Source organism: Notothenia rossii (genome assembly GCF_949606895.1).
Source record: "Notothenia rossii genome assembly, chromosome: 9".
NCBI classification, from domain to species: Eukaryota; Metazoa; Chordata; class Actinopteri; order Perciformes; family Nototheniidae; genus Notothenia; species Notothenia rossii.
Genome location: NC_136907.1, coordinates 2,277,493 through 2,288,130, shown reverse-complemented (window position 1 = coordinate 2,288,130; position 10,638 = coordinate 2,277,493). Strand labels below are relative to the sequence as shown.

Sequence of the window (10,638 nt, the reverse complement as noted above, 5' to 3'; positions counted from 1 at the left end):
AAATTATAGAAAATGTAAAACCAAATTCCATTGGATATCTTTTCTGGATTTTAATTTTTTTCACTTCAGAAACTTCAGATATTTTACGTCAAATTCAGAATAAAACACACTAAAGTCAGGAAAACATTTACTATTAAATATATTTGAAATTCATCTCAGAATTCTAAAGAAAAGTTAAAAAAAATTACATCACATTTTTTTTCCCGAAAAGTTCGGAGAAATAATAATCTCAATTTTTATTTTCCAGCAAAACAAAATGTCTGGAAAAAACATTTCTTTTTTTTGTAAGAACTGAGAATTCTTTATTTTTTCTGAACATTTAAGAATTCTGTCTTTTATTTGGTCAGATCTCAAAAACATGTTCCCACGTGTCCCTAATCCTCGTCCATAGGAACAGCAGGTGTGAGTCTGTGTGTCCTGTGAGCTTGACCTGGCCCCAGAGCCTTAGCTTGAGACCCTATCTATGCAGTTACTGTTTCAAACTGATTCTGATCTGAGCTTTAGAAAGTGGAAGTGTGTTTGTGCAGAGATCTGTTCAGTCTCCTGTTCGACTTCATGCTGGTTACCCAGAAACCTGATTTATGGTTGCAAAAAGATTCTTTCAAGTAGCTTCAGAGCTCTCTTAAATCCTTGTTATTGCTCAGCACAGTATTTTTTTTAAATGCGAGTAGGAAGGTCGCACTTCAGTCATTTTTGCAGATCATTTTCCACTCTATTTATCACTTGTCTATTGAATTTTCTCGGCTTTAAAGATATTGATTTTACATGATATTAAAAAAAGCATGAAATCTCCATTTTTTAAGAGATGAAAAAATAATTTTCTGATATTTTTTTTTGATGCAATTATCTTTTTCTGCAGCACTACTTACAGCAGGGGGGTCAAACTCAAATACACAGTGGATTAAAAAATGGGTGCTAGTGGAGGGCCGGACTGGTTCAATGTTTATTGCAGAACTTATTGAAATGAACTTATTGCACATATTAAACCTGGAACTAACAAAGCTTAAATGATTGCCTATAAAAACAACATTAAACATTAAATAATCAGTTGATTCATTTCTTATGGCTCTATCTGCAGCTTCTCCAGAGTCATTTCTTATGAGTACATTTTCCCACAGGCCAACAACAGCTTCAACAAAACTATTTCCCTCAAAGAGAAACCAAACATGCCCTGTTGTCGTGAGAGAGAAAGTGCAGAAGGAAACATCCATTAAACTCAGTGTGCTGCTCTGTGATGCTAGCTCAGATACTTGGCATCTCATCTTGGGTGCAAGGTCATCAATGTTTGGGCTCAGGCTCTGAGCTGAGGAGACCCTCAGGATGGAGTGAAGGTGCAATATACCGACGGGCCAGATCTAATAGGAATTAGAAATTATCCTGCGGGCCGAAATTAAATCCACCAAGGGCCTGATTTGGCCCCCGGGCCTTGAGTTTGACACATGTGGTTTAGAGGGATGTCATTGTTATTCCTTCCCTTCAAGATAATCCATTAGTTTTAACCCCTTCCTGTCACCCTTTGAGCAAAAGCACACATGGCAATGAGGACACTTATGCATTCAAGGTGAGCAGGAACTAATTGAGACTCCAGATAATGCAGCGTTCTTTATCAGAGGATCATTTAAAGCTTCAGAAAGCACGTTACTTTTCATGCTTTCTGGCAACGTGAAATGAACTTAATACCTCCTGACATCTCCGTTATTTCCTTTCTCACACACACTTCATCTCACACACACTTCATCTCACACACGTCCTCTCACACACGTCCTCTCGTTCAGGCACAGTTACTGTTTGCAGGAGGAAGAGAGAAGAGAGGAGGCTCAGAGCCGAAATCCTCACGCCTCCCATCGCTCTTGTTTGTCAAGCAAGACGGATGAGGCAGCATGAACCTTTCCCGTCCAACAGGGAACACACACACACACACACACACACACACACACACACACACACACACACACACACACACACACACACACACACACACACACACACACACACACACACACACACACACACACACACACACACTGTCTCTATCCATTATCTCACACGGGACTCATTGCTACCAAACCCATCGGGGCTGGCTGTTTGTCGGAGAGGACGTGATGAATAACATTTCTGTTTTAGACGTCGGTTAAGAAAAGAAAGGGCAACTCCATCGTCTTTTAATATATCACATTTATTTGTATTTTGCTGTATTTAACATCGTAGAAGACAAAGACACAAAGAAAGACACTTTTATGATCAACAGGTTTCAAAAGAAAGGTATCGATGGATGAAGAGGGAAGTCTCTATTTATCACTTGGTCTAGAAATGTCTATTGAATTCTAAATCCGTAAATCTCCATATTTGATGAGTTGAAAAAAGCATTTTATGATATATATTTATATTTAATGCAATTATCTTTTGCTGCAGAAGAATGCCATTGTTATTCCTTCCCCTAAAGATAATCCACTAGTCTAACCCATGCCTGTCACCGTTTGAGCAAAAGAAGACCTGTCCTTACAGATAGTCAGAAATTGTGACATCCTTAAGAAGAAAGCCGGTTTCAGCTCAAATATCTAAACTCACGAGCACAGCAAAATATGTTTCAACTGTCTGTTGTGAAGACGATGGAGCAGCTGACAGTCTCAGAGTTGCATCCTTCTCCAAAGGCAAACAGGAAGTACATCACCTTCCTTATCTTCGCCAACTCAGCGATTCTTTCCCCGAATTCGTACGAATCGGCCTCGTAGAATTGGACGCTTTGGTCTTTTTCTCCCCTCCAAAAAACTCCAGCTGGCTCCAGAAGTTGCCGATTCATCAGGTTGGTTAAATCCGGCGTCCAGAGCTGAGAAGTGGCGGTTATTGTGAGGCGTGCGATATCTGGAAGGCACACCGACCACCGTGAGAACTTTAGGGACTGTTTGCTGAAGTCCAGTTGATAAACGGTCTCGTTGGGACGAAGCAGACGTTCTCCATCCTGCCTTTTCTGGCCTCGTTGCTGCAGAGATTGAGCTCGTTGACGCATCAACTCCGTCAGATCGAGGTCCGGACGGAAAGAAATCTCCAGCTCCGAAGACATGTTTGTTTGAACTCCCGGTTACTCTTTCTCCTCGCTGGTGCAGAATGTGTTCAAAGCTGGTGCTTCACAGATCAACAGAGAGGTGCTAAGGAACAGATTTAATGATATGTTCAGGGTTTTCCCTCAGGGACATTTGCCTGGTACTGTTGTCTGTGTCTATTGTTTGCTTGGCTACAGGTGTTTAACTCTAATGCCAGACGTTAATTACCCTAAGGTAACATGTTCCTGATGTGGAAAGGGTCCTAATTGTGAGATTAAGAGCCAACGTTGTCAAAACAAGTAAAAATGTCCAACTTTTTCAGTCAGTACGCCAAAAAAAGTCAGCATTTTAGAAAAGTCAGAAACCAAAAAGTTTGAATTCTGAGATTAAATTCAGAAGTCTGGAATGTTAGTCTACGAGGAAATGATCCGACTTCTCATTTGTTTGATTAATAGACGTTTTCCTGATGAGTTTATGGTCTCAATTGCTAGTTTCAAGTCTCTCTCAAGACAGAATGATAACTTTTTCGTACATTTTTGGTCCTATTTGAAGTAAAATACACGAGTTTGAACTCGTTGACGCATCAACTCCGTCAGATCGGTGTCCGGTCGGAAAGAAAGCTCCAGCTCTGAAGACATGTTTGAACTCCCAGTAACTCTTCGTGTTTAAAGCTGGAGTTTCACAGATCAACAGAGAGGTGCTAAGTAACACACCTAATGTGATTTGCCTCCCCAGCTCAAGGTTTGCCTCAGGGAGATTTGCCGACTACTGTTTGTACCACGTTTTGTTTGTGTCTTGTTTTCGCTTGGCTACAGGTGTTTAACTCTACTGCCAGACATGAATGACCCGAAGTCAACGTGTTCCTGATGAGTTCATGGTCTCAATTTCTTCAGAATTCTGAGCAAAAGTCCTAATTCTGAGTCAACGTTCTCAAAAACAGTCCGAATTCCAACTTTTTCCGAGTCAGAAGCCGAAAATAGTCCGATTTTTCTGAAAAGTCAGAAACCAAAAGTCAGAATTCTGAGATTTTAGTCTTCGAAAAAATGATCCTACTTCTCATTTGATTCTTTAACCTTAAAATACCTTTTCCTGATGAGTCTGTGGTCTTAATTGCTAGTTTGAAGTCAGAGTTCTCAGAAAAAGTAAGATTTCCAACTCAGGATTTCCAAGATTTCCTCCGAATTCTGAATTCAAAGTCAGTCTACGAGAAAATGATCCTACTTCTCATTTGATTCCCTTGATAGACCTTTTCCTGGTGAGTTTATGGTCTTCATTGTTTGTTTCAAGTCTCTTTCAAACAGAATGATTTTATAGAGACTTCGGGATTTGAAATCAAATATGAAACCCAATATTATTATTATTACTAGCAATCAAGATAGCATTTTAGAGGGATTTCCACTTTGTTGAACCTGTTTCTGTCTTTTTTCACTAAAGTTAATTACCCGCCTAACATGGTCTCGTGCATTGTTCAGTTGTACTTCTTGACATTTCTGGTTAAATAAAGTCAAGATGTTAAATTCAAGGCTTCAACACTGGAGTCCACAAACCAATGGATGTTATGGGAGGGAGAGATTCCCTAACAGCGATTCCCTTTGGTCTCTACGTGCTGACGGCTTGCAGAGGAAGTGCTCTCTGCTTGTGTTTCAAGCGGTCAGTCATCAGGTCTGTTTCCTCTCAGAGTTCAGATGAAAGCTGAGATGGATGGAGCCTCACTTTCCACAGTGCAGAGACACAGAGTTTGAGCAGGAGCCTCCCGGGGGGTTACAGAACGACTCTGAGGTTTGATGGTGCAGTGCTTTGTTTTTCTACCTCCTCTTCGGCCCTCTGGAGAGGCCACGCTGTCCCCATCAGCAGAGTGTCGCCTCGAGGTTTGACAGGAAGTGCTGTTAGCAAACCTGACATCTCCAAGGACGCTGTTGTCACACCGCTCACCTGTGGTGTCGCTATCTGAATCAAACAGTTTTTATTGTGCGCATGTTTTTTTAAAGTAAGTACAAAAAAAGTCAGAATTTAGAAAAGGTCAGAATTCCTAAACAAATCTGATTTTTTTTAATTCGGTGGAAAAGTCTGACATTTGAAAAAAAGTCATAAATCCAAAAAAAAAATCCAAATTCTGAGAAAAAAAGTCAAGATTTCATAAAAGTTGAATTCTGAGAAAGTGACTGAATTCCCCCAAACAAAAGATTTCTTAGAAATAATTTAAAATTCTTAGAAAAATCCCAAATCAGCTCCGTCAGCTGATGAGTGTCGCCTCCTGTAAGAGGTTTGACAGGAAGTGCTGTCAGTAACCCTGACATCTGCACACCGCTCACATGTGGTGTCGCTTCTCGGGGAGGAGAAAGAGCCAAACTACGGGTATGAAAGGTGAGGCGTGGTCTCTAAAAATCTACGAATAAATGCTGAGTCAGAACGTTGAGGAAAAGTCTGAATTTGGAGAAAAAGTCAGAAATAAAAAATAAATGTCCGAATGTTGAGAAAAAGTGAAACATTCTGAAAAAAGTCAGCATTTCAAAAAGTAAGAATTTTGAAAATGTCAGAATTCTCAGAATAATGTCAGCTCACGTGTGGTATCGCTCACTGAATCCTTTCCAGTATTGCGCTATACTGCTTACTGGTGGACAATTCACAGATCAGGTCGCCTCAAGGTTGGGTTTTTTTTTTATGACACTGGCCGTGGCTTATGGGGGGAAATGTGTGTTTACTAACCAAAGGGTCAAAGGTTAGATACCAAGGTCATGCAGTAAACATGTCAAAGTGTCCTTGGACAAGATACTTAACGCCAGATTGCTACCATAGGTATATTTAGTATTGAAGTGTATACTGTAGGTTGCCTTGAATACAAATAAACATTTTAGTAATGAAGTGAAATGTAAAGGGTCCCTATTCTGCACACACACACACACACACACACACACACACACACACACACACACACACACACACACACACACACACACACACACACACACACACACACACACACACACACACACACACACACACACAGTTATAACCTCTCACCCGTGTCCTATTACAGCTGGATTTATGATTGAGAGACTCACAGTGATAAATCTGTCCCCTGGTCCTGAATGCATCAGCAGACAAGAGGCTCTCCACCTGCACGTTATTTATTCTCCACGAAACACCGCCTGTTTGTTTCTCTCACCTTCCCCCCAGAGATGGCAAAAGTACACATCCTTTCCTCAAGTAGAAGTACAGATACTCGTGTTTGAAAATACTCTGGTGAAAGTAGAAGTACTGACTAAACTTCTTTCCTCAAGTCAAAGTAAAGAACTTTGAAATGTACTTCAGTAAAAAGTATCCATAACTAGCAGCTGTTTTAAAGAGTACCTGACCTCCCTTTATATTAATAGAACAAGAATGTAATTGTTAGCTAATGAATGTTTCCATGGTGAACAACGGCAACATGACAACGTTTTCATTGGTCCCTCTTCTTTAGAGAAGACCAGGAAATGATGGATACACGGATCGTGTTCAAATCAATAGGCACGCAATGACTCTAAATAATAATGATCACGCCACCAAACACACATTCAGACTAAAGGAACCAGCCTGTTTGGAAAATGAGAGAAGTAGAAAGTACAGGTATTTGAGTTCAACATGTAAGAAGTAGAAAGTACAGGTATTTGAGTTCAACATGTAAGAAGTAGAAAGTACAGGTATTTGAGTTCAACATGTAAGAAGTAGAAAGTACAGGTATTTGGGTTCAACATGTAAGAAGTAGAAAGTACAGGTATTTGTGTTCAACATGTAAGAAGTAGAAAGTACAGGTATTTGGGTTCAACATGTAAGAAGTAGAAAGTACAGGTATTTGTGTTCAACATGTAAGAAGTAGAAAGTACAGGTATTTGAGTTCAACATGTAAGAAGTAGAAAGTACAGGTATTTAAGTTCAACATGTAAGAAGTAGAAAGTACAGGTATTTGTGTTCAACATGTAAGAAGTAGAAAGTACAGGTATTTCTGTTCAACATGTAAGAAGTAGAAAGTACAGGTATTTGGGTTCAACATGTAAGAAGTAGAAAGTACAGGTATTTCTGTTCAACATGTAAGAAGTAGAAAGTACAGGTATTTGAGTTCAACATGTAAGAAGTAGAAAGTACAGGTATTTAAGTTCAACATGTAAGAAGTAGAAAGTACAGGTATTTGTGTTCAACATGTAAGAAGTAGAAAGTACAGGTATGTGAGTTCAACATGTAAGAAGTAGAAAGTACAGGTATTTGTGTTCAACATGTAAGAAGTAGAAAGTACAGGTATTTGAGTTCAACATGTAAGAAGTAGAAAGTACAGGTATTTGAGTTCAACATGTAAGAAGTAGAAAGTACAGGTATTTGTGTTCAACATGTAAGAAGTAGAAAGTACAGGTATTTGAGTTCAACATGTAAGAAGTAGAAAGTACAGGTATTTGAGTTCAACATGTAAGAAGTAGAAAGTACAGGTATTTGAGTTCAACATGTAAGAAGTAGAAAGTACAGGTATTTGAGTTCAACATGTAAGAAGTAGAAAGTACAGGTATTTGAGTTCAACATGTAAGAAGTAGAAAGTACAGGTATTTAAGTTCAACATGTAAGAAGTAGAAAGTACAGGTATTTGTGTTCAACATGTAAGAAGTAGAAAGTACAGGTATGTGAGTTCAACATGTAAGAAGTAGAAAGTACAGGTATTTGTGTTCAACATGTAAGAAGTAGAAAGTACAGGTATTTGAGTTCAAAATGTAAGAAGTAGAAAGTACAGGTATGTGAGTTCAACATGTAAGAAGTAGAAAGTACAGGTATTTGTGTTCAACATGTAAGAAGTAGAAAGTACAGGTATGTGAGTTCAACATGTAAGAAGTAGAAAGTACAGGTATTTGTGTTCAACATGTAAGAAGTAGAAAGTACAGGTATTTGAGTTCAAAATGTAAGAAGTAGAAAGTACAGGTATGTGAGTTCAACATGTAAGAAGTAGAAAGTTCAGGTATTTGTGTTCAACATGTAAGAAGTAGAAAGTACAGGTATTTGTGTTCAACATGTAAGAAGTAGAAAGTACAGGTATGTGAGTTCAACATGTAAGAAGTAGAAAGTACAGGTATTTGAGTTCAACATGTGAGAAGTAGAAAGTACAGGTATTTGTGTTCAACATGTAAGAAGTAGAAAGTACAGGTATTTGTGTTCAACATGTAAGAAGTAGAAAGTACAGGTATTTGTGTTCAACATGTAAGAAGTAGAAAGTACAGGTATGTGAGTTCAACATGTAAGAAGTAGAAAGTACAGGTATTTGAGTTCAACATGTAAGAAGTAGAAAGTACAGGTATTTGTGTTCAACATGTAAGAAGTAGAAAGTACAGGTATTTGAGTTCAACATGTAAGAAGTAGAAAGTACAGGTATTTGAGTTCAACTTGTAAGAAGTAGAAAGTACAGGTATTTGAGTTCAACATGTAAGAAGTAGAAAGTACAGGTATGTGAGTTCAACATGTAAGAAGTAGAAAGTACAGGTATTTGTGTTCAACATGTAAGAAGTAGAAAGTACAGGTATTTGAGTTCAACATGTAAGAAGTAGAAAGTACAGGTATTTGAGTTCAACATGTAAGAAGTAGAAAGTACAGGTATTTGTGTTCAACATGTGAGAAGTAGAAAGTACAGGTATTTGTGTTCAACATGTAAGAAGTAGAAAGTACAGGTATTTGTGTTCAACATGTAAGAAGTAGAAAGTACAGGTATTTGAGTTCAACATGTAAGAAGTAGAAAGTACAGGTATTTGAGTTCAACTTGTAAGAAGTAGAAAGTACAGGTATTTGAGTTCAACATGTAAGAAGTAGAAAGTACAGGTATGTGAGTTCAACATGTAAGAAGTAGAAAGTACAGGTATTTGTGTTCAACATGTAAGAAGTAGAAAGTACAGGTATTTGAGTTCAACATGTAAGAAGTAGAAAGTACAGGTATTTGAGTTCAACATGTAAGAAGTAGAAAGTACAGGTATTTGAGTTCAACTTGTAAGAAGTAGAAAGTACAGGTATTTGAGTTCAACATGTAAGAAGTAGAAAGTACAGGTATTTGAGTTCAACATGTGAGAAGTAGAAAGTACAGGTATTTGAGTTCAACATGTAAGAAGTAGAAAGTACAGGTATTTGTGTTCAACATGTAAGAAGTAGAAAGTACAGGTATTTGTGTTCAACATGAAAGAAGTCAAAGTAAAAAGTTGTCAGAAGAATAAGTAGTGGAGTAAAGTACTTGTACCAGAAAAATGTACTTAAGTAGAGTAACAAAGTATTTGAACCTTCCAACCTCTGCTAAGATGGTACCACATTTAGACTTAAAGGTCTTCTATTATGCTATTCGTAGGCATATTTGATAGGTCTCAGATATATAAAATAGACCCTCTTCCTCCCTCTTCCTCCCCAGGTTATCCCAGACTGGAAAGAGCAGGAATGGGACACGGAAAAGCCCGAATCGTACGCGGGGATTTTCCACTTCCGTTTCTGGCGTTTTGGGGAGTGGGTGGACGTGGTGATCGACGACCGGCTGCCCACGGTGGACAACCAGCTGGTCTACTGCCACTCCAACGACAGCAACGAGTTCTGGAGCGCGCTGGTGGAGAAGGCCTACGCTAAGTGAGTATAGCACTTTATACAGAGGGGAATCACAGTATGAATACTACCATTCTTAAAGGTCCCTATCATGCTATTTTTAGGCATATATTATAGGTCTCAGATATATAAAAAAACATGTCTAGGAAGTGTTTTGCTCGAAATACCAAACAGATCACCCATTCTAGACATCCCTCATATCCCTCTATTTCAGCCCTGTTAGAGAAGTGCTTATTCTGGGTCCGTAGCTATAAAAAAAATAAGAAATATATCCTGCTTCTTTACACATACTCTCTCCAGTACAGGCGATGTTTGCTAATGTAAACAAAGACTGTATCACTTCCAAAACACGTCGTGCATTGTTTCTGGTTGCAACGTTTCTGATAGGACCGTGGGTGTAAAGCCCGCCCACATTTCAGATATTACGTCATATCGGATGCAAATCTGGATCAGCTCCGTTGTTCCGTTTTGTTTTCTGACACTTTGTGAGTCTCCTGACACCGGGGACACATGTTTATGTAGAAAAGACATAAGTGCCTTTTGCATGATAGGAGACCTTTAAGACTTAAAATCCATGAATAGTTTAATAATTGATCTCTTGACATTTGATTACGTGACAATGGTTGCAACTCTAGTAAATATAACCACTTCCTGTCAGGGTGTACGGCATCTACGAGGCGTTGGACGGGGGAAACACGGCGGACGCTTTGGTGGATTTCACTGGTGGAGTTTCAGAGCCCGCAGACCTTCTGGAGGGTCAGATGGCAACAGATGAGGTCGCCAGAAACCAGCTGTTCGAACGAGTCCTAAAAGTTCACAACAGAGACGGATTAATCAGCTGCTCCATCAGGGTGAGAGGACTCTTTAAAGTAGATACACTACATACTGAAATACACCTGAACATCAGCAGGAGAGGACTCTTTAAAGTAGAGACACTACATACTGATATACACCTGAACACCAGCAGGAGAGGACTCTTTAAAGTAGAGACACTACATACTGATATACACCT

General features: G+C 39.0%; 2 protein-coding genes across 2 annotated transcripts in view; one reads left to right on the top strand and one right to left on the bottom strand.

Moving 5' to 3' along the window:
* capn5b (calpain 5b) overlaps window positions 1-10,638 on the top strand; it is a 53,361-nt gene that overhangs the window by 20,011 nt on the left and 22,712 nt on the right. Inside the window, exons 3-4 of the mRNA XM_079649673.1 lie at window positions 9,442-9,650; window positions 10,285-10,477. Coding sequence (XP_079505799.1) covers window positions 9,442-9,650; window positions 10,285-10,477 — 402 coding nt within the window. The remainder of the gene's footprint in view (window positions 1-9,441; window positions 9,651-10,284; window positions 10,478-10,638) is intronic.
* LOC307019065 (olfactory marker protein-like) lies at window positions 601-4,044 on the bottom strand. The gene has a single exon (XM_079649685.1). The coding sequence runs from the start codon at window positions 3,059-3,061 to the stop codon at window positions 2,588-2,590; it is 474 nt and encodes a 157-aa protein (XP_079505811.1). The 5' UTR covers window positions 3,062-4,044; the 3' UTR covers window positions 601-2,587.